Below are 25,402 nucleotides of genomic sequence, written 5' to 3'. Positions count from 1 at the left end.
ACAGTATGCTGGTGGAAGGGAGGACAGTAGCAGGTGACATTAACTGAGAGTGAGGGGTTGTTCAGACTGTGTTAACACTCATGGTTTGACCACCAGATGAAAGAAAGAGATATAAAACAGTTATGAGCTGAACATAACAGTATGCTGGTGGAAGGGAGGACAGTACCAGGTGACATTAACTGGAGAGAGTGAGGGGTTGTTCAGACTGTGTTAACACTCATGGTTTGACCACCAGATGAAAGAAAGAGATATAAAACAGTTATGAGCTGAACATAACAGTGTGCTGGTGGAAGGGAGGACAGTACCAGGTGACCCAACTGTGGTTCATGACTATTATGATTTCCCATTGAAGCCATTTCAGTTGCAGTATTTCCATTACTGATTTTTTGGTAATTCCATTATGAGTTTTAATCACTTAATAATTTATATCAGTAAAATCAATACAACTAATTGGTAGGTCTACCATTACTTGTTACTGTGAACTTTCATTATGCTCTCTCATGAGGAAGACAAAAAAAAGACAGCTGAGGCACAAGGCAATATTTCTTAAACTTACATAAGGTAAACAGTTTCTCCAAAACTAAATATAAGTGTTGATATTAGTTGGCAGGGGTCTTTAGGTCAACATTGTGTTTTTATGTATTTCTGATACCTTTTAAGACATTTTCTGATGTTTTCTAAGACCCCTTTTTCATCTGTTTATCCAGAAATCAAAAACGCTAAAATTATGCACATTTTCAGGGATGGAACATTTTTGAAAAATGCATCTATGCCTTCATTTCACAAAAATAGACTTTTAGCTTTCATTTGACATGCTGCTGTGAACTTCACATGTTGGTGCTCATGGATCATTTTCAGAGGAAATGCCCACAACCAACTTAAGAGGAGGAAAGGAGGAGGAGAGAAGGAAAAAGGAGAGGGGGAAGAGGAAGAGAGAGAGAGCGAGAGGCTGGTTTAATTTGTAAGGCATGCCATTTGTTTTTCCCTTCTCACCAAGCATTATAATACTATTGCATTGTGAACTGTGAACAATGGCAGGATGCTGTTTTCAAAAAATAAAATGTTTAATTTTGTGCAAAGATGGGGGGGCGCAGCTTGATGTATTACATTTGGACAAAGTATTCTCTATCTTGGATGTACAAACAGTCACAAGCATTGTCCACACACACAGACAAAGCCGGCAGCTAGCACAACAAACTCAAGCTATAGACGCCATCATTTTTTTGCCAAATGTACGTTCTGCATACCAAGGAAGCCTCTCAGAGAAGGAGAGGGTCCAGGCTTTGTTTCAAAGAGGGGGTGAGGGGGTAAACCTCCTCCTGGCATCACTAATGCACCCCTGTCACTATTGACACATGCATTATGCCAGGGTAACCTAAGAGGAACCCTTTGGCTCCCCCAACCCCTTAAGGCGGGCCCTCAGCCTGGCATTTGTGCCCCAGGCATGAGTCTTGTTCTGGGCCAGAGCACTGAGTGATAGATAGTGTATTGTTCTCTAGGACCTGGGCTGTCTTGAGCATAGCTGAGTTGAGGGGATGTTTTTGCATTCCTCGACATGACTCCCCCCGTGTTCATGATTCGAGGTGCTTCCTCTCCGTGGCAACAGCACCAGCATTGGTGTGAGTTTGACTAGTGAGTGAGTGACAGAGCGACCACCAGTCACACACACACACACACACACACCCTTCGGAAAGTATTCAGACCCCTTGACTTTTTCTACATTTTGTTGTGTTACAACCTTATTCTAAAATGGATTTAAAAAATCTAACAAATCCTCAGCAATCTACACCCAATACCGCATAATGACAAAGCAAAAACAGGTTTTTAGAAATTTTAGCAAATGTATAAAAATATTAAGAACAGAAATACCTTATGTTCATAAGTATTTAGACCCTTTGCTATGAGACTCAAAATGGAGCTCAGATGCATCCTGTTTCCATTGATCATCCTTGAGATCGTCCTACAACTTGATTGGAGTCCACCTGTGGTAAATTCAATTGACACAGAGCATTCGGAAAGTATTCAGACCTCTAGACTTTTTCCATATTTTGTTATGTTACAGTCTTATTCTAAAATGGATTAAATCCCCCCCATCGATCTACACACACACACACACACACACACACACACACACACACACACACACACACACACACACACACACACACACACACACACACACACACACACACACACACACACACACACACACACACACACACACACACACTTTACCCAATAATGACAAAGCAAAAACAGATTTAAAAAAGGACATTTTTGCTAATTTATAAAAAACAAAAAACTGAAATATCACATTTACATAAGTATTCAGACCCTTCACTCAGTACTTTGTTGAAGCACCTTTGGCAGCAACTACAGCCTCAATTCTTCTTGGGTATGAAGCTACAAGTTTGGCACACCTGTATTTGGGGAGTTTATCTCATTCTGCTCAGCAGATCCTCTCAAGCTCTGTCAGGTTGGATGGGGAGCGTTGCTGCACAGCTATTTTCAGGTCTCTCCATAGATGTTTGATCGTGATCGAGTCCGGGCTCTGGCTGGGCCACTCAAGGACATTTCAGAGACTTGTCCCAAAGCCACTCCTGTGTTGTCTTGGGTGTGTGCTTAGGGCCATTGTCCTGTTGCCCCAGTCTGAGGTACTGAGTGCTCTGGAGCAGGTTTTTATCAAGGATCTCTCTGTACATTCTCTGTTCATCTTTCCCTCGATCCTGACTAGTCTCCCAGTCCCTGCCGCAGAAAAACATCCCCACAGCATGATGCTGCCACCACCATGCTTCACCGTAGGGATGGAGCCAGGTTTCCTCCAGACGTAACGCTTGGCATTCAGGCCAAAGAGTTCAATCTTGGTTTCATCAGACCAGAGAATCTTGTTTCTCAAGGTCTGAAAGTCCTTTAGGTGCCTTTTTGGCACCTTTTACTGAGAAGTGGCTTCTGTCTGGCCACTCTACCATAAAGGCCTGTTTGGTGGAGGATTGCGTCCTTCTGGAAGGTTCTCCCATCTCCACAGAGGAACTCTGGAGCTCTGTCAGAGTGACCAAGGCCCTCCTCCCCCGATTGCTCAGTTTGGCTGGGCGGCCAGCTCTAGGAAGAGTCTTGGTGGTTCCAAACTTCTTCCATTTAAGAATGATGGAGGCCACTGTGTTCTTGGGGACCTTCAAATGCTGCAGAAATGTGTTGGTACCCTTCCCCAGATCTGTGCCTCAACACAATCCTGTTTCTGAGCTCAACGGACAATTCAACTGTGGGACCTTTTATAGACAGGTGTGTGCCTTTCCAAATCATGTACAATCAATGTAATTTACCACAGGTGGACTCCAAGTTGTAGAAACATCACAGATGATCAATGGAAACAGGATGCACCTGAGCTAAATTGTGTCTGAACTTATGTAAATAAGGTATCCGTTATTTATTTTTAATACATTTGCAAAATGTTCTACAAAACTGTTTTATCTTTGGCCTTATGGGGTATTATGTGTAGATTGAAGGAAAAAAATGTTTAATCAATTTTAGAATAAGGCTGTAATGTAACAAAATGTGGAAAAATTGAAGGTGTCTGAATATGTTTGTGTGTTTGTATATATGTTTTATAGCTACTATTTTTATTATTGTCGCTGTTGTCTTCATATTTTTTGTATATCACTTCGCTTTGCCAACATTGACCTTGTCATTCATGCCATTAAAGCACATTGAATTGAGATCGAGACAGCGATATCCATATAGGATATAGGGCCTAAGCCTGTATGCTCATGCACAGACACGCTTAAATAAATCATCTGGAAAAACACATTGGTGGTTTATAGTCATGTAATCTCTGCCAAACCACATTAAACATTTAACAGTGCTCTCATGCCCGAAATAGTGCATGTCTGAGAACAGTGCAGGTATGCGCCAGGTCTCAACAAAAAACTTCTGGAGCACAATTGCATTGACTGTTGCAGATAGATTACAAGCAGTCACACAACTCGTAAATGACTCCAGCAAAATAACTTCTACACCGCAAAGCTGGGAATAAACTACATCCCTGGTAATTTAAGTTATTTTGCACCAGCTCCACAGCACCATAGGCCCAGCCGGACCGAACTGGTACAGATCAAAGAGAGATGGGTCCTCCCTGCCATGACATTCCCACTGATTGGACAATGTAGGATTGGTGAAAGCAATAGGTTGGTAACCTTGCTCTCACTCATCCAATCACTTCTAGATCATTTATAACCTCCAGGAAAGCAGGGTACATTTTGTAAGTATTGGAACGAGGCCCATGTCTCTCTGCTCCACAGGCCCTGCAACACGCTCCTGGAGGCTAACTGGACTAGGAGAGAGTAGGCAGAGGGCTGGGACTGGGAGAGAGTAGGCAGAGGGCTGGGACTGGGAGAGAGTGGTGGAGGGCTGGGACTGGGAGAGAGTAGGCAGAGGGCTGGGACTGGGAGAGAGTGGTGGAGGGCTGGGACTGGGAGAGAGTAGGCAGTGAGCTGGGACTGGGAGAGAGTGGTGGAGGGCTGGGACTGGGAGAGAGTAGGCAGAGAGCTGGGACTGGGAGAGAGTAGGCAGAGGGCTGGGACTGGGAGAGAGTAGGCAGAGAGCTGGGACTGGGAGAGAGTGGTGGAGGGCTGGGACTGGGAGAGAGTGGTGGAGGGCTGGGACTGGGAGAGAGTGGTGGAGGGCTGGGACTGGGAGAGAGTAGGCAGAGGGCTGGGACTGGGAGAGAGTAGGCGGAGGGCTGGGACTGGGAGAGAGTAGCGGAGGGCTGGGACTGGGAGAGAGTGGTGGAGGGCTGGGACTGGGAGAGAGTGGTGGAGGGCTGGGACTGGGAGATAGTAGGCAGAGGGCTGGGACTGGGAGAGAGTAGGCAGAGGGCTGGGACTGGGAGAGAGTGGTGGAGGGCTGGGACTGGGAGAGAGTAGGCAGAGGGCTGGGACTGGGAGAGAGTAGGCAGAGGGCTGGGACTGGGAGAGAGTAGGCAGAGGGCTGGGACTGGGAGAGAGTAGGCAGAGAGCTGGGACTGGGAGAGAGTGGTGGAGGGCTGGGACTGGGAGAGAGTGGTGGAGGGCTGGGACTGGGAGAGAGTAGGCAGAGAGCTGGGACTGGGAGAGAGTAGGCAGAGAGCTGGGACTGGGAGAGAGTAGGCAGAGGGCTGGGACTGGGAGAGAGTGGGCGGCTGCCTGGGACTGGGAGAGAGTAGGCAGAGGGCTGGGACTGGGAGAGAGTAGGCAGAGGGCTGGGACTGGGAGAGAGTAGGCAGAGGGCTGGGACTGGGAGAGAGTAGGCAGAGGGCTGGGACTGGGAGAGAGTAGGCAGAGAGCTGGGACTGGGAGAGAGTGGTGGAGGGCTGGGACTGGGAGAGAGTGGGCAGAGAGCTGGGACTGGGAGAGAGTAGGCAGAGAGCTGGGACTGGGAGAGAGTAGGCAGAGAGCTGGGACTGGGAGAGAGTAGTGGAGGGCTGGGACTGGGAGAGAGTGGTGGAGGGCTGGGACTGGGAGAGAGTAGGCAGAGGGCTGGGACTGGGAGAGAGTAGGCAGAGGGCTGGGACTGGGAGAGAGTGGTGGAGGGCTGGGACTGGGAGAGAGTAGGCAGAGGGCTGGGACTGGGAGAGAGTGGGCGGCTGCCTGGGACTGGGAGAGAGTAGGCAGAGGGCTGGGACTGGGAGAGAGTGGTGGAGGGCTGGGACTGGGAGAGAGTGGTGGAGGGCTGGGACTGGGAGAGAGTGGTGGAGGGCTGGGACTGGGAGAGAGTGGTGGAGGGCTGGGACTGGGAGAGAGTAGGCAGAGGGCTGGGACTGGGAGAGAGTAGGCAGAGGGCTGGGACTGGGAGAGAGTGGGCGGCTGCCTGGGACTGGGAGAGAGTAGGCAGAGAGCTGGGACTGGGAGAGAGTAGGCAGAGGGCTGGGACTGGGAGAGAGTAGGCAGAGGGCTGGGACTGGGAGAGAGTAGGCAGAGGGCTGGGACTGGGAGAGAGTAGGCAGAGGGCTGGGACTGGGAGAGAGTAGGCAGAGAGCTGGGACTGGGAGAGAGTGGTGGAGGGCTGGGACTGGGAGAGAGTGGGCAGAGAGCTGGGACTGGGAGAGAGTAGGCAGAGAGCTGGGACTGGGAGAGAGTAGGCAGAGAGCTGGGACTGGGAGAGAGTAGTGGAGGGCTGGGACTGGGAGAGAGTGGTGGAGGGCTGGGACTGGGAGAGAGTAGGCAGAGGGCTGGGACTGGGAGAGAGTAGGCAGAGGGCTGGGACTGGGAGAGAGTGGTGGAGGGCTGGGACTGGGAGAGAGTAGGCAGAGGGCTGGGACTGGGAGAGAGTGGGCGGCTGCCTGGGACTGGGAGAGAGTAGGCAGAGGGCTGGGACTGGGAGAGAGTGGTGGAGGGCTGGGACTGGGAGAGAGTGGTGGAGGGCTGGGACTGGGAGAGAGTGGTGGAGGGCTGGGACTGGGAGAGAGTGGTGGAGGGCTGGGACTGGGAGAGAGTAGGCAGAGGGCTGGGACTGGGAGAGAGTAGGCAGAGGGCTGGGACTGGGAGAGAGTAGGCAGAGGGCTGGGACTGGGAGAGAGTAGGCAGAGGGCTGGGACTGGGAGAGAGTGGTGGAGGGCTGGGACTGGGAGAGAGTGTGCAGAGAGCTGGGTGTGGGTGTGTCCATCACAACATCACATGATCCAACCACTTCCTAAACCAAAGTATAGCTGCTGGTGGCCATGGTGGTTGGGTGGGTAGTGTCAGAAATGACATTGTAGGGCTGAGTTTGAACTCTTAGCGTTCCATTTCTCTCTCTATCACTCCCACTATCCATACATGGGTGTCTCTCTGTGGCAGCAAAACAGCATGGACAGAATAGCGTGCAGTGAGTTTAGTGTTTTGTGCGGGGCAATTGAAAAAGCAGATTTCAACTCCCACAGAGAGTGAAGCAGAGGAGCTGGACAGAAGGGAATATACTATGCGCGCATGCACACACACACAGAAAAACAGACAGGCTGCCATACGTGTTGATTCAGCATTAGCCCCCATTCTCTCAGGGTCTGGTAGTCAGATGGAGATCCATCCATCATGAACCCCAGAGACAGAGTAACCAGGAAGACCCACAGGAATACTACTATACTGGAACTACAGTAGCAGATGTGGACACACCCCTCCAGGAACACTCACAGGGGGAAAGAAAGACATATATGCAAGAGTTCTCAGAGTGAGTGGGTCCAAACCAAGTCCACAGCAATTCTATATATATATATTTTTTTTTAATTCTCCCCAATTTCGTGATATCCAAATTGGTAGTTACAGTCTCGTCCCATCGCTGCAATTCTTGTATGGACTCTGGAGAGGCGAAGGTGGAGAGCCATGCGTCCTCTGAAACACGACCCTGCCAAGCCGCACTGCTTCTTGACACACTGTTCGCTTAACCCGGAAGCCAGAAGCACCAATGTGTTGGAGGAAACACTGCAGCTAGCGACCGAAGTCAGCATGCATGAGCCCGGCCTGCCACAAGGAGTCACTAGAGCGCGATGGGACAAGGACATCCCAGCCGGCCAAACCCTCCCCTAACCCGGACGACACTGGGCCAATTGTCAAGTGTGCAAAGCTAAGGGTGGCTACTTTGAAGAATCCCAAATATAAAATAGATTTTTGTTTGTTTAACACTTTTTTGGTTACTACATGATTCCATGTGTGTTATTTCATCGTTTTGATGTCTTCACTATTATTCTACAATGTAAAAAATAAAAACCTGGGATATGTATACACACACACACACACACACACCCCCGTTCAAAAGTTTGGGGTCACTTAGAAATGTCCTTGTTTTTGAAAGAAAAGCACATTTTTTGTCCATTAAAATAACATCAAATTGATCAGAAATACAGTGTAGACATTAATAATGTTGTAAATTACTATTGTAGCTGGAAACGGCAGATTTTTTATGGATAATCCACATAGACGTACAGAGGCCAATTATCAGCAAACATCACTCCTGTGTTCCAATGGCACGTTGTGTTAGCTAATCCAAGTTTATCATTTTAAAAGGCTAATTGATCATTAGAAAACCCTTTTGCAATTATGTTAGCACAGCTGAAAACTGTTGTGCTACTTAAAGAAGCAATAAAACTGGCCTTCTTTAGACTAGTTGAGTATCTGGAGCATCAGCATTTGTGGGTTCGATTACAGGCTCAAAATGGCCAGAAACAAATAACTTTCTTCTGAAACTCCTCAGTCTATTCTTGTTCTGAGAAATGATGGCTATTCCATGCGAGAAATTTCCAAGAAACTGAAGATCTCGTTCAACGCTGTGTACTACTCCCTTCACAGAACAGCACAAACTGGCCCTAACCAGAATAGAAAGAGAGGGGGGGGGGGGTCGGTGCACAACTGAGCAAGAGGACAAGTACATTAGAGTGTCTAGTTTGAGAAACAGACGCCTCACAAGTCCTCAACTGGCAGCTTCATTAAATAGTACCCGCAAAACACCAGTCTCAATGTCAACAGTGAAGAAGCGACTCCGGGATGCTGGCCTTCTAGGTAGAGTTCCTCTGTCCAGTGTCTGTGTTCTTTTGCCCATATGAATCTTTTATTTTTATTGGCTAGTCTGAGATATGGCTTTTTCTTTGCAACTGGTTTGATTCCAGGCTGTATCACAACCGGCCGTGATTGCCACAATCTATCTGCAATATTAAAGCTGATCTACACCCCCGCAAAAATAATTACTATATATCAATATTTAAAAAAATACAAACAAAATTTTAATATTGTGGATTTCGAAAAGAGGCGTATCCGGAAAACATGATGCTAACAGAAAGGAATGAGGTGGGTAGCTAGCTAACTGTGTGTGTCATTGTAGAAAACTATTTATACTGAACTAAAATAAAAACGCAACATGCAAATATTTCAATGATTTTACTGAGTTACAGTTCATATAAGGAAATCATTCAATTTAAATTAATTAATTTGGCCCTAATCAATGGATTTCACAACTGGGCAGAGGTGCAGCCATGGGTGTGTCTGGGAGAGCATAGGCCCTACCACTAGGGAGCCGGGCCCACCCACTCCGGAGGTGCACCTGTGTAATGATCATGCTGTTTAATCAGCTTCTTGATATGCCACACCTGTCAGGTGGACGGATTTTCTTGGCAAAGGAGAAATGTTCACTAACAGGGATGTAAACAAATGTGTGCACAACATTTTGAGAGAAATAAGCTTTTTGTGCGTATGGAACATTTCTGGGATCTTTTATTTCAGCTCAGGGAACCAACACTTTACATGTTGAGTTTATATTTTTATTCAGTATATAAACAAAAAAATCTGATCTCTTAAAAGTTTAGTTCATTTTGGTTCTATTATCTATACAATAGGCTATCATTGATTTTTACCCAATAGGCCTGACATTACCTCTTTCAATGAGCTTTCCATTTTGATTGGGTTATTTTACCTAAAATCCTTTAGGCCTACCTATAAAAAAATAAAAGATAAAACTCTGCACCTCTGCCCAACCTGGCAAGAGTGGTGGTGGTGGTGGTGGTGGTGGTGATGGTGGTGGTGGTGATGGTGGTGGTGGTGATGGTGATGGTGGTGGTGGTGATGGTGGTGGTGATGGTGGTGGTGGTGATGGTGGTGGTGGTGATGGTGGTGGTGGTGGTGGTGATGGTGGTGATGGTGATGGTGGTGGTGGTGGTGATGGTGGTGGTGATGGTGGTGATGGTGGTGGTGGTGGTGGTGATGGTGGTGGTGGTGGTGGTGATGGTGGTGATGGTGGTGGTGATGGTGGTGGTGGTGGTGCAAACAAAGACACACACATGGGTTTCTGTTCTGGAAAATGTGGCTCTGGACATTTGACCTGCAGCATTTAAATGTACCGGACCCATGTGCATTGGGTTCATAACCCATTAGGGTGTTCACCCACGGTGCTCAGAATGACAGAAATCACAAATAGATTAAGGTCATTCATATGAACAGAACATGCAAGTCAAGGATGCAACGATGTGCAGTCTTTCTTTCCTAATTCTGATCAGCACTTTGAAGATGTTAAAATAACTGTCCACATTTACTGTTCCTCAGCCAACAAGTTGAGGAACGATGTCAAACTACTATCCCCCACAGTAGAAAAGTTGACCTATTCTATTGGTCAGTTAGTGGAGAAAGAAATAGCCTATTCCAAGCAGACTGGGAAAGTTGTGGGATGACAGATCCCAAATTCATAAAACCAGTAGGCCTAGGCTTCATAATATATATTTTTTAAAGCAAATGAGTCTAATGCAACAGATCAGAACGTTTATCTTAAAATGTTGATAAACTATTTTTGCGCACAAGGCAGTAGGCTACGTGCAAATGTTTGTTCCATAATGCATTTAGCGGGAAAACACCATAAAAAGCGCACGCACATGAGAGCGGAATTTAGAAAGAGGGGAGATCTGATATGCAATAACTAGCAGGTGCTCATTTTATTTATTGGCTTTTCTATACATTTAAGACGACCAAAAGCCGGCTATTACCGGCTAACGGAAACCCCACACAGAGTCTGTATTGGGCTTCACAGGGTGAAAGGGGTTCTTTCACAACACCATGGCCTGCTTCATTGATATGCCACTGGCTGTGTCAGAGCATTAAGATCTAATGGATGCACTGCAGTCCCACAGGGAAGGAATTGGCTGTGAGAAACTCTCAGGTATTCCAGGGTATCAATAACATGGAACACAATGGCTGAAACCCACATTCATCTTGTATGAGGAATGGAAAGCGGATTATGGAGAGAGAAGGCAATGATTGTTTGGTTGTTGTCGGTGGAAGGTCTAAATGACAAACTGAAAAACAAAATGTGAAAATCTAAACAGTTTAGATCTTCCTCATCAACAAAATGAGCAATGCCACTGGAAATCAACCTAAGTATGCAAAACTAAAGTTAGTATTTTCTAAATGTAACATTCAACATTTAGGAGTCCACATTTTGGTGTATACTATTCTATATACACACACACATCAAAAGTTGTGTTTTGTTTGTCATTTCAGTTTCATCCATAACACTAGAATTGCCCATAAGTAATATGTGTTAACACTGAAAGAGAAAAGGGCCTATAGGGCAGGATTTATTCAGGGTGGAACGTCCCTATCAAGCAAAAACTTCTGTACAGCTACAATACAGCAGAGCTACAGCTACAATACAGCAGAGCTACAATACAGCAGAGCTACAATACAGCAGAGCTACAGCTACAATACAGCACAGCTACAGCTACAATACAGCAGAGCTACAATACAGCAGAGTTACAGTACAGCAGAGCTACAATACAGCAGAGCTACAATACAGCAGAGCTACAGTACAGCAGAGTTACAGTACAGCAGAGCTACAATACAGCAGAGCTACAGTACAGCACAGCTACAATACAGCAGAGTTACAGTACAGCAGAGCCACAGCTACAATACAGTACAGCTACAATACAGCAGAGCTACAATACAGCACAGCTACAGTACAGCAGAGTTACAGCTACAATACAGCACAGCTACAATACAGCAGAGCTACAGTACAGCAGAGTTACAGTACAGCAGAGCTACAGTACAGCACAGCTACAATACAGCAGAGTTACAGTACAGCAGAGCTACAGCTACAATACAGTACAGCTACAATACGGCAGAGCTACAATACAGCACAGCTACAGTACAGCAGAGTTACAGTACAGCAGAGCTACAATACAGCTACAGTACAGCAGAGATACAGTACAGCAGAGTTACAGTACAGCACAGCAGAGCTACAATACAGCTACAGTACAGCAGAGCTACAATACAGCAGAGTTACAGTACAGCTACAGTACAGCAGAGCTACAATACAGCAGAGCTACAATACAGCTACAGTACAGCACAGCAGAGCTACAATACAACAGAGTTACAATACAGCAGAGTTACAATACAGCTACAGTACAGCAGAGCCACAATACAGCAGAGCTACAGTACAGCACAGCAGAGCTACAATACAGCTACAGTACAGCAGAGCTACAATACAGCAGAGTTACAGTACAGCTACAGTACAGCAGAGCTACAATACAGCAGAGTTACAATACAGCTACAGTACAGCAGAGCTACAATACAGCAGAGCTACAATACAGCTACAGTACAGCACAGCAGAGCTACAATACAGCAGAGTTACAATACAGCTACAGTACAGCAGAGCTACAATACAGCAGAGCTACAATACAGCTACAGTACAGCACAGCAGAGCTACAATACAGCAGAGTTACAATACAGCAGAGTTACAATACAGCTACAGTACAGCAGAGCCACAATACAGCAGAGCTACAGTACAGCTACAGTACAGCACAGCAGAGCTACAATACAGCTACAGTACAGCTACAGTACAGCAGAGCTACAGTACAGCACAGCCACAATACAGCAGGGCTACAGTACAGCTACAGTACAGTACAGCAGAGCTACAGTACAGCTACAGTACAGCTACAGTACAGCTACAGTACAGCAGAGCTACAGTACAGCTACAGTACAGCACAGCCACAATACAGCAGAGCTACAGTACAGCTACAGTACAGCACAGCCACAATTACGCAGAGCTACAGTACAGCTACAGTACAGCACAGCCACAATACAGCAGAGCTACAGTACAGCTACAGTACAGTACAGCAGAGCTACAGTACAGCAAGTGACGGGGTTTCTGTTAGCCAGTAATAGCTGGCTTTTGGCATCATTTATTGGTGTCTTTGCAATATATACTCCAATTTAATGTAATATCTTGTTCTTGTCTATAACTGTTCTGTACTTTGTTACGTATTTGTGCATTTTATGTGGACTCCAGGAAGAGTAGATGCTGCAGGTACAGTAGCAAATGGGGATCCTAATTAACTAAACCCACTAGTAATACCTTTCCTACATGATGCCTCTCCAAAATCAGATGGTCACGAGCAGTCCAACCACATCTGCACAGACACATTCATTCATCAACTAGTACAGCATTCAACACCACTGTCCACTCCAAGTTTGTCATCAATCTTAGGACTCTGGGTCTGAACACCTCCCTCTGCAACTGGATCCTGGACTTCCTGACGGGCCGACCCCAGGTGGTGAGGGTAGGCAACATCACTTCCGCCACGCTGCCCCTTAACATAGGAGCCCCACAGGGGTGTGTGCTTAGTCCCCTCCTGTACTCTCGGTTCTCCCACGACTGCATGGCCACGCACGCCTCCAACACCATCATCAAGTGTGCTGACGACATAACGATGGTGGGCCTGATTACCGTTGACGATGAGTCAGCCTACAGGGAGGTGGTTAGTGACCTGGCAGTCTTGCTCCAGTACAACAACCTCTACCTCAACATCAGCAAGACCAAGGAGCTGATCGTGGACTACAGGAAACGGGGGGCCGAGCACGCCCTCATCCACATCGACGGGCCGCAGTGGAGCAGGTCGACAGCTCCAAGTTCCTCGGTGTCCAAATCACTAAAGACTTAAAATGGTCCAAACACACACACACACACACACACACACACACACACACACACACACACACACACACACACACACACACACACACACACAGTCGCAAAGAAGGCGCAACAGAATTTTGACTGGCTGCATCACTGCCTGGTACGGCAACAGCACCGCCCTTGAGTGCATGGCGCTACAGAGGGTGGTGCAGACAGCCCAGTATATCACTGGCGCTGAGCTCCCTGCCATCCAGGACATCTATATCAGGCCCGGAAAATCATTAAAGACTCCAACCACCCAAGCCATAGACTATTCTCTCTGCTTCCGCACGGCAAGCAGTACCGGTGCATCAAGTCTCGCACCAACAGGCTCTTGAACAGCTTCCATCCCCAAGAATAACACTGATAAAAAGTTCACAAAATAGCTACACAGACTGAGTTAACCTTGTATCCTCATTGCCTTTTATTTTTGTCTCTATGCACACTCACAGGGCCCTAGACACACACTCACTCACTCCATCTTCTGATCACTCACACATAACATGCAAATCCATTTATACTGACTCTACACACACTCACATACAAGCTGCTGCTCCACTGTTAATCTTACATCCTGTTGCCTAGTAACCTTACTATTCATATCTACCTGGATCAGTATCCCTGTACATTGTAAATATGGTATTGGAACTGACCCTGTATATTGTATGCTAACTTACTTATTATGGTCTTCATATTACTTATTTTTGTGTTTTCTTTTTCTTGTATTACATTGTTATTGCATTGTTGGGTTTTGCAAGAAAGACATTTCACTGTACTGCATGTGAGATTAAAACTGGAAACATGAAATAGTTTCTTGCTAGAGAGAATGTTATCTGATCTACAGAGGTCAAATAAGAGGGCATAGAAGCCTTCAGTCAGGGAACCAGGGCAAGTAGCGAATCAATACAATAATGGAGTACACCTCTCTAGCCATTTATTAGGTTTCCTGTGACATGAATTCTAAAAAACCACAGCACAGCGAGAGAGACAGAGAGATTAATTCCCTGCACTATGGCACAATTAAGATTCCCTAAAGTATCCTTTTAGAATTCACAGTCTGCACTGATACATTCACATTCTCTTGTATTGTATTTATTAAGGATCCCCATTAACTCTTCCTGGGGTACAGCAACATTAAGACAGTTACAGTGCATTCGGAAAGTATTCAGACCCCTTCACGTTTTCAACATTTTGTTACGTTACAGCCTTTTTCTAAAATGGATTAAAAAAAAATTCCCCCTGAATCGACACACAACACCCCATAACGACAAAGCGAAATTTTAGCAAATGTATAAAAAAAATAATATATATATACACATTTACAGAAGTATTCATACCCTTTGCTATGAGACTCGAAATTGAACTCAGGTGAATCCTGTTTCCATTGATCATCCTTGAGATGTTTCTACAACTTGATTGGAGTCCACCCGTGGTAAATGTAATTGTTTGGACATGATTTAGAAAGGCACACACACCTGTCTATATAAGGTCTCACAGTTGACAGTGCATGTCAGAGCAAAAACCAAGTCATGAGGTCGAAGGAATCGTCCGTTGAGCTCCGAGACGACAGGATTGTGCTGTGGCACAGATCTGGGGAAGGGTACCAACACATTTCTGCAGCAGTGAAGGTCCCCAAGAACACAGTGGCCTCCATCATTCTTAAATGGAAGAAGTTTGGAACCACCAAGACCAAGACTCTTCCTAGAGCTGGCCGCCTGTCCATACTGAGCAATCAGGGGAGAAGGGCCTTGGTCAGGGAGGTGACCAAGAACCCAATGGTCACTGACAGAGCTCCAGAGTTTCTCTGTGGAGATAGGAGAACCTTCCACAAGGACAACCATCTCTGCAGCACTTCCCCAATCAGGCCTATATGGTAGAGTGGCCAGACGGAAGCCACTCCTCAGTAAAAGGCACATGACAGTCTGCTTGGAGTTTGCCAAAAAGGCACCTAAAGGACTCTCAGACCATGAGAAAAGATTATCTGGTCTGATAAAACCAAGATTGAACTCTTTGACCTGAATTCCAAGCGTCACGTCTAAAGTGGCTTCAGGACAAGTCTCTGAATGTCCTTGAGTGGCCCAGCCAGAGCCCGGACTTGAACCAGATTGAACATCTCTGGAGAGACCTGACAATAGCTGTACAGCCACGCTCCCCATCCAACCTGACAGAGCTTGAGAGGATCTGCAGAGGAGAATGGAAGAAACTCCCCAAATACAGGTGTGCCAAGTTTGTAGCGTCATACCCAAGAAGACTCGAGGCTGTAACCAAAGGTGCTTCAACAAAGTACTGAGCAAAGGGTCTGAATACTTATGTAAATGTTATATTTCAGTTTTATATTTTTAATACATTTGCAAAAATGTCTAAAAACCTGTTTTTACTTTGTCATTATGGGGTATTGTATGTAGATTGATGAGGGGAAAAAACGATTTAATACATTTTAAAATAAGGCTGTAACGTAACAAAATGTGCAAAAAGTGAAGGGGTCTGAATACTTTCCAAATACACTCAAAAAAATACATATTACATTTCATAACACTTTTCACAACACATTAAATGTGTTCCCTCAGGCCACTACTCTACAATACAAAATCCATGTGTGCAAGTGTATAGAGTGCATGTGTTACCATGTATTACCATGTATTACCATGTATTACCATGTGTTACCATGTGTCATGACCACAGTAAAATTCGACGTGACCGTTGAGTCACAGTAATCTACTTTCATGCACTCTGGACATACGTTGGTTCTACCAAACTTGCTAACGATCATAATGGCCTGGTACTCAGGGATCTATTGCCCCTCTAACCACTGACTTCAACACAAATGCAATAGGAAATCACATCAAACACTTATCAAAACAACATCATGCTTTTAAAACTCACCTCACTGTGATGATCAATTTGAAGAAAGAAGTTCAACAACAGGTTGAAATTGAGTGTAAAACAAGGTTGTTGTGGATGTTGTTTCAAAGCCTAACACAACGAGGTGATGATTAATTCAAAACCCCCGTTTGCATATTAGAGCTTATGCATATGCATAGGCTTATGAGCCCAAGCCCCCCCCCCAAAAAAAAAAACCTGAATTAAAATTATGATTTTGTCATTATACAATACATAGTCTACCGCATATTACGCATTGGCAGAAAAACATAAAATAAAACTGATTTAAGATGTCTTTGGTACATGATTGGTCTAGCCTATACTCCAAAATGAAACAAATTCCAGTAACCACCTTTGCGTGTGCTCTGCATTATTATTCATACTGAATGGACTGGTTACCTTGTGCTATGCTCCACAATTTGTCTGGGAGAGAAAGTATAGCCCTAGGCAATGCTGTTGGTTCATGATTGTGCAGGGCGATTTACAGAGTTAGCATACAATTATATTTAATTTGTATTTGAGTTTGAATAACCTAGTAAGAGGGCATGTTTTTATATGTTCATAATGAATTGGGTGACACATTACCTTTAGTGATACAGAATATCTCACCACCGTGCGTTTCCATCTCCTCCTCTTTCCTTTATTCGCGCAGAGCGGCTGTCAACAGTTTAGTGAAATATGTTTTGTTTACAAAAACATGTTACTATCAATGTTCCCGAACATATTTCACTTGGTTTCCCAAATGATGTACATGGTAGCTGCAGGAAAAGGGTTGGAGAGCCCATGGCATACAGAGTTTGGCCAGAATATTACCTGTCGCTTAGTGAGATCATGCTCCTCAAACAGTGGTTGATGCCTGGAGTGAAATAAGTGTTGTTATATTTATTTCTCAGCTGCTCATATTAAGCACAGCTCCACTATAAAACCATAGTAGGCTACCCGTCCGGATGACAGGTATTTCTCAAATCATCAATAGCCTATAGTCCAGCATGCAGTCCATATATCTTTTGATTTCTAAGGTTTGTATCATTCACAACTGAAGTTCCCAAACAATTCTAAATCTAGCGTATAGAAACTTTTTCAAATTATCACTTTTACGCTCATATACACACACACATATTTCAAATGTTGTTATTATTAGGACAAAATTAATATTTGTGGGAACAAATTTGAGATTGTCCCATGTTTAAAGAATCCCTGAGCTCTAAAACAGCACCATTTTATATTAGGCTCATGACAAAATGTGTAAAATAGCATGAGATTAGCTATAAAACTGCACATTTTTGTTCAGTGCCCCATAGAAGAAATAAATGCTTGCGGGGCACCGCGAAACTGCGCTCCGCCACTGGGCGAAATCATTGCGCGTTGATACATGGCGGAACGACCTGTGAAAGTAAACACAACCCCACACGCTCGTCCTCGAAAACCGCATACCGAGAAGGACATCGTGGTGGCAATAAAGAAGAACCACAATTACCTGTAAAGTGTCCAAGAAAACACTTCGTCTGAATTTTCCTCGCCGTATCTCCATTTCAAGGGCTGAACACCGAGCAATCGTGGCTCTTGTTTGATTTCGGCAAAACATTGCAAACTTCTGGTGCTAATCAAAATGACCTTGCTGTTTGAAACGTCGTATTGGTAGAGCGCTAGTGTCAAGATCCTTTTCAAAGTAGCTTATCCAGGTGCGCAGCTATTGCAACATTTATCGAAAGGACACAATTACGTCAACTCACTCTTACAATTATTTCTCAACCGCGAAGAACAAACTATTCATATATTAACGTTTACAGACTCCTTCCGTTCCTGCATCTTTCCTAGACTGCTATAAATTCCCCGGTGTGCCCACTATTGTGTGACACCCCTGTGGTGCGCGACGTAACTTTTCCACTATCCCAGTTCAGACCTCTACGGGCGGTGTCTTGCTTAGCGCTGTGTGTAGGCAGTGATTTGGCTTTGTACTGCTGCTGTTGGTTGGTAGGCTATGATTGTGTAGAGCCGGGCACCGTACGGTTGGAGGGAGGGACTGCAACTGAACAAACACCCGAGGAACGACAGAGGCCTGTTTCTTCTGGTTAAATGACAAAGCAGATCACCTCCACTCGGCATTGCTAGGGCAGAGTGAATGGGGACAACCTGCCTGCCTACTGACTGTACAGCCTAGCTACTGTAGAAAAATGACATCAGTCTACTGTTGGTGCTGCTACTGATTCTGGTAACAGATTATTCATAGGCAAAAGAGAAGACAAGTAAGATGAGGGGGGTACATTCAGGTAGGTGTCATGGACCAGATGGGGCAAATAGGTTTCCGTCTGGATAGGTGTGTCTACACAGGGTTCTCCAGTCCTGTTCCTGGAGAGCTACCCTCCTGTAGGTTTTTGCTCCAGTCCTGTTCCTGGAGAGCTACCCTCCTGTAGGTTTTTGCTCCAGTCCTGTTCCTGGAGAGCTACCCTCCTGTTGGTTTTTGCTCCAGTCCTGTTCCTGGAGAGCTACCCTCCTGTAGGTTTTTGCTCCAACCCCGATTCAGTTTATCAACCAGCTAATTATTAGAATCAAGTGCGATAGGTTAGGAATGGAGCAAAAACCTACAGGACGGTAGCTCTCTAGAAACAGGATTGGAGCGAAAACCTACAGGAAGGTAGCTCTCCAGGAACAGGATTGGAGCGAAAAACTACAGGACATTAGCTCTCCAGGAAGAGGGTTGGAGCGAAACCTACAGGACGGTAGCTCTCCAGGAACAGGGTTGGAGTGAAAACCTACAGGATGGTAGCTCTCCAGGAACAGGGATGGAGTGAAAACCTACAGGATGGTAGCTCTCCAGGAACAGGGATGGAGTGAAAACCTACAGGATGGTAGCTCTCCAGGAACAGGGATGGAGTGAAAACCTACAGGATGGTAGCTCTCCAGGAACAGGGATGGAGTGAAAACCTACAGGATGGTAGCTCTCCAGGAACAGGGATGGAGTGAAAACCTACAGGATGGTAGCTCTCCAGGAACAGGGATGGAGTGAAAACCTACAGGATGGTAGCTCTCCAGGAACAGGGTTGGAGTGAAAACCTACAGGATGGTAGCTCTCCAGGAACAGGGTTGGAGTGAAAACCTACAGGATGGTAGCTCTCCAGGAACAGGGATGGAGTTGTAACCTACAGGATGGTAGCTCTCCAGGAACAGGGTTGGAGTGAAAACCTACAGGATGGTAGCTCTCCAGGAACAGGGATGGAGAGCCCTGGACTCTACTGTGTTGTTCATATCATATACAGACAGACAGGAAAGCATGAGGATGCAGGATGTGTGTTTTGGGTATCAACTATAATTGAAAAAGATAATGGATGGCTCTTGAAGAGAGTGAATATGACATATAAAGTTTTATACCTAAACTAATGGAGCATCCAAATAATTCCTCCTGCAAGGCCTACCTCTCCCATCACTCCCTTCCCCCTCACCGCAATCAGTTCTATAGGAGTGATGCTGATGGTTGTTGCCTGCGTGGGTAAGGTAGGTAGGGGTGACAGAGATCATGACTGTAGGGGCACCAGCCTGGGTTCCATGGTTGAGAGGCCACAGGGGGCTGGTGGGCAAGGCGCTATGTTTAATTTATAACCACCTGTAATGGCCCATAAAGATTAAGGAATGTGTATCAGAAACCCTCCCTGCACCAAATCATATGGACTATACTAGGCCTGCTGAGACTGGAATCTGAAAGGTCAAAGGTTGTCTGTCTAGGATAGGTCTCGCTGAAGACTTATTGCTGGTATTAGCTACTCGGTCCTCATTCTTCTAATGGTCTCAATCCAGAGAATCAGTTCATTTTACTAAATTGAGTTTTCAGCCATGAGGGTTTAAAGTTTCTAATGTCGAATAGAATGTGAAGATGGCTGTGTGCCTCAATTTTCATTTGAAAGGGGGGAGGGGCAGTTTAGTCTTGCCAAAGCTGTAAATGTCAGACCTGGCTGCCCTCTCGGACGCAAACTGCCTTCAGTCTCCTGACCAGCCCTCTGAACTAGGCACGCCATATGCCTAAAAGGCCATCCTCACAACACTATCAACAAGGCAGGTCCTACAGGCCCTGGTTTTGTCGCACCTAGACTACTGTTCAGTAGTGTGGTCAGGTGCCACGAAGAGGGACTTGGGAAAATTGCAGTTGGCTCAGAACAGGGCAGCACGGCTGGCCCTTATAAGTACACGGAGAGCTAACATTAATGACATGCGTGTCAATCTCTCATAGCTCAATGTGGAAGAGAGATTGACTTCATCATTACTTGTTTATGTAAGAGGTATTGACAAGCAGAATGTACCGAGCTGTCTGTTTAAACTACTAGCACACAGCTCGGACACCCATGCATAACCCACAAGACATGCCACCAGAGGTCTCTTCACAATCCCCAAGTCCAGAACAGACTATGAGAAGCAGTACTACATAGAGCCATGACTACATGGAACTCTATTCCACATCAGGTAACTGATGCAAGCAGCAGAATCAGATTTAAAAAGCAGGTAAAAATACACCTTATGGAACAGCAGGGACTGTGAAGCAACACAAACATAGGCACAACAAATATAGTTTTAAATGTTATTATTTATTTGTGACTTCCAAATGTCTGAACAAAAATGACAGTGCAGAATGGTGATTTGGGGTGGGGTTCGCCCAGGGAGCCATACAAGCTAGAACCCCCACTGCACACATGATAACATACGCACTATACACACACGTACACATTGATTTTGCGTTGTAGATATGTGGTAGTGGAGTAGGGGCCTGAAGGAACACACTTAGCGTGTTGTGAATTCTTTAATGAATATATTGTAATGTTTTAAAAATGGTATAACTGCCTTAACTTTGCCGGACTCCAGGAAGAGTAGCTGTTGCCTTGGCAGGAACTAATGGGGATCCATAATAAACCCCAGGAAGAGTAGCTGCTGCCTTGGCAGGAACTAATGGGGATCCATAATAAACCCCAGGAAGAGTAGCTGTTGCCTTGGCAGGAACTAATGGGGATCCATAATAAACCCCAGGAAGAGTAGCTGCTGCCTTGGCAGGAACTAATGGGGATCCATAATAAACCTCAGGAAGAGTAGCTGTTGCCTTGGCAGGAACTAATGGGGATCCATAATAAACCCCAGGAAGAGTAGCTGCTGCCTTGGCAGGAACTAATGGGGATCCATAATAAACCCCAGGAAGAGTAGCTGCTGCCTTGGCAGGAACTAATGGGGATCCATAATAAACCCCAGGAAGAGTAGCTGTTGCCTTGGCAGGACCTAATGGGGATCCATAATAAACCCCAGGAAGAGTAGCTGCTGCCTTGGCAGGAACTAATGGGGATCCATAATAAACCCCAGGAAGAGTAGCTGTTGCCTTGGCAGGAACTAATGGGGATCCATAATAAACCCCAGGAAGAGTAGCTGTTGCCTTGGCAGGAACTAATGGGGATCCATAATAAACCCCAGGAAGAGTAGCTGCTGCCTTGGCAGGAACTAATGGGGATCCATAATAAACCCCAGGAAGAGTAGCTGTTGCCTTGGCAGGAACTAATGGGGATCCATAATAAACCCCAGGAAGAGTAGCTGTTGCCTTGGCAGGAACTAATGGGGATCCATAATAAACCCCAGGAAGAGTAGCTGTTGCCTTGGCAGGAACTAATGGGGATCCATAATAAACCCCAGGAAGAGTAGCTGTTGCCTTGGCAGGAACTAATGGGGATCCATAATAAATACAAAGTACACCAACAAAAATAGAAACAAAAAAAATATGAGCCCTGGTTTTATTTTTTAACAAAACACAAGCACAATATTTCATACTGTAAATGTGTTATACATCTGATGCCTTTATGAGCACATGGTTTAGCGTCTTCTCTCTGTTAAATCGCTAAACGGATTGCCTTAACTGTAAAGAGTCTTGTTAACCGAAGAATTGTTTGTCTGTCTGCCTGCCACTTATAGAAGATAAATTAGGCCTATGTTAAACACATGCTGTATTTGTCACTTCAGAAGGGATATTTGTCTTTTGTCACATATTATATAGGTCTGTTTTTCTGTCCAAATATTTAATGCGGGGTAAACTAAATGAAGGAGAGGCATGTTAGCCACACAACAAAATGTTCCATAACTTTGTGTCTAGTTTTTGCACGACACAAGGTTGTCTCTCACTGTCTGTGTCATAAATTGTTTGTCTAGATTTTGCATGAGTGTCTGTCTTCTAATGAGGATGAATATAGTGTGTCATGGAGTTGGTGTAACTCTTACCCTCCAGTCTGTCATTTCAGAGCAGCTTGTTTGGAATAGAGGTTTAGCTAATAGCCATAGGCATTGGAACACATGTGCACCGTGGCTTCACTGTGGCTTCACTTGGATATATCCATTTCAGAGTGTGTATGTGAAACAAATTATGTTTACATGTCACATGCCTCTGTGGTCGGAAGGGAGAGAAAATCATAGAGGGGCCGATGTGTTCCCAAGCTGGGGCTGCCACTCTTTAAACTCCCAAGCTGAGACTGACCCTCTTTAAACTCCCAAGCTGAGACTGACCCTCTTTAAACTCCCAAGCTGAGACTGACCCTCTTTAAACTCCCAATCCGGGGCTAACCCTCTTTGAACTCCTAAGCTGGGGCTGACCCTCTTTAAACTCCTTGCTGGGGCAGACCCTCTTTAAACTCCTTGCTGGGGCTGACCCTCTTTAAACTCCTTGCTGGGGCTGACCCTCTTTAAACTCCCAAGCTGGGGCTGACCCTCTTTGAACTCCTTGCTGGGGCTGACCCTCTTTGAACTCCTTGCTGGGGCTGACCCTCTTTGAACTCCTTGCTGGGGTAGACCCTCTTTGAACTCCTTGCTGGGGTAGACCCTCTTTGAACTCCTTGCTGGGGCTGACCCTCTTTGAACTCCTTGCTGGGGTAGACCCTCTTTGAACTCCTTGCTGGGGTAGACCCTATTTGAACTCCTTGCTGGGGCTGACCCTCTTTGAACTCCTTGCTGGGGTAGACCCTCTTTGAACTCCTTGCTGGGGTAGACCCTCTTTGAACTCCTTGCTGGGGCTGACCCTCTTTGAACTCCTTGCTGGGGTAGACCCTCTTTGAACTCCTTGCTGGGGTAGACCCTCTTTGAACTCCTTGCTGGGGTAGACCCTCTTTGAACTCCTTGCTGGGGCTGACCCTCTTTGAACTCCTTGCTGGGGTAGACCCTCTTTGAACTCCTTGCTGGGGTAGACCCCTTGGGGACGGCTCTGCTATGCCTGACTCTGGGCCTAGAACTTGGAGGCAAGGCATGGTCCAACCCTAGCTCTGAGATTCCCCGCCAAGTCATTCATTGTTCCACCCCAGATTGTCTGACTTTGTAATTCCTCTGTTCTCTGATGGGCCAAAGAGGAAATTCTCAGAGCAACTGCCTCCTCCTCTCTCTCTATCACATACATGCATTGCACCCGCATAAACACTACAAACAACATAAACAGCAAATACTGCTGAGAGTCAAACACAGTGGCAAACAGTGGCACAACGGGTGCAAAATGTCAGTGACAGAACACATACAAAGAGACCATCTCATAGCTGCGAGAGCAATGCCTGGAGAACAGCTGGGACATGATGGCATAGTGTAAAATAGTCCTCTGTCATCGCAAACACAGAATCATTTCTCTGTCTCTCTCACGCATGCACCCACACCGGAGAGGAAGGAGGAGAGACAGACACCCACAGGGGAGTGAGCAGAAACCACTGGTATGGCAGTGCTCCCATACGGCCCCCAAACAGAGGGGGAATATTACAGTCAGTATCACACTCTGCTCACTATAATTACATATGGCTTTTTTATACTATACTATACACTGCACGTGTATGTTGTACATGCCCTTCTTTATAATTTGACTCCAACCATTAAATTGGATTGTGGATTAGTCCTTTTGGGATATTTAAGCAAGAAGGCACAAGGGGGTGTGGTATATGGCCAATATACCACGGCTAAGGGCCGTTCTTAAGCACAACGCAATGCAGAGTGGCTGGACATAGCACTTAGCCGTGGTATATTGGCCATATACCACAAACCCCGAGGTGCCTTATTGGTATTTTAAACTGGTTACCAACGTAATTAGAACAGTAAAAACACATGTTTTGTCATACCTGTGGTATACGGTCAGATATACCACAGCTGTCAGCCAATCAGCATTCAGGCTCAAACCACCCAGTTTATATAACTACTGTAGATAAGTAATGGCCCTTTATTGATGTGAAAGGACTTGTGGGTATCAAGGGTTAAAGAGGATAAAGAAAAACAGAAATAGGTGTTCAGTCTCAGCAGAGGACACACTATACAGTTAGATTACAATTATAAACTGGGTGGTTCGAGCCCTGAATGCTGATTGGGTGACAGCCGTGGTATATTAGACCGTATACCATGGGTATGACAAAACATGTATTTTTACTGCTCTAATTACGTCGGTAACCAGTTTATAATAGCAATAAGGCACCTCAGGGTTTGTGGTATATGGCTAAGGGCAGAGGGACTAAGTTGGCCTCCCTCCAGCTCAAGGTCTTGGTAATACCATTTTGGCATTGATAAACCAGAGGTGTATTCATTAGTGCACAGTGTTGCAAACAGTTTTGCAATGAAAACTGCTTTTATTGGGCAAATTCAGGTAGGTCCCTCCCCATTTCATCCTGTCTGCTTCCTAGTGAATACATCCTAGCTTCTGAAGGGTCTCATCAGGGAGCAGAGAGAATAGTTGAGCTGCACAGAGATAGATAACAGGAGTGTATTATTACAGATTATGCTTGGAATTTTATGAGATTTTGTTGGCCACCATTGAAAATGTCTTTCAAAATGCTCATAATTTGACCTTTAGTTGATCAATTGACATGATTGAATACGGTGTAGAAAGTAGAAACTTTTAAACAAGTATTATAACATCCATCAAGTCATTTCACTGTACTTGAATGTGTGTACAGGAATAGCCTGCCATCTACTGGGGAAGAACTGTTACGATATCTAATGTGCATTGTAAGGAGCATCTTGCAAGCACCTTATCAACACCCATGTAAACATAACCATCTTAGTTTTTCTTATGTATTTGTGACCTAAACTAGTTAAATATTCACATGTATCAAACAGA

The 25,402-nt window shown here is 45.5% G+C and overlaps 1 protein-coding gene across 7 annotated transcripts in view; it reads right to left on the bottom strand.

The window, feature by feature from the left end:
- rtkna (rhotekin a) overlaps positions 1 to 18,275 on the bottom strand; it is a 112,733-nt gene extending 94,458 nt beyond the window's left edge. For all 7 annotated transcript variants that reach the window (XR_003870032.1, XR_003870033.1, XM_029717869.1 and 4 more), the window contains exon 1: positions 17,792 to 18,275. Coding sequence is in view for 5 of the 7 variants with exons in the window: in XM_029717869.1 (XP_029573729.1) it covers positions 17,792 to 17,899 (108 nt within the window). In the remaining 2 variants the exon portion in view is untranslated. The remainder of the gene's footprint in view (positions 1 to 17,791) is intronic.
- Between the last annotated feature and the right edge of the window lie 7,127 nt (positions 18,276 to 25,402).

Source organism: Salmo trutta, chromosome 27 (genome assembly GCF_901001165.1).
Source record: "Salmo trutta chromosome 27, fSalTru1.1, whole genome shotgun sequence".
NCBI lineage: Eukaryota > Metazoa > Chordata > Actinopteri > Salmoniformes > Salmonidae > Salmo > Salmo trutta.
The sequence above is the reverse complement of the archived record's forward strand: the minus strand, read 5'-3'. Positions and strand labels throughout refer to the sequence as shown.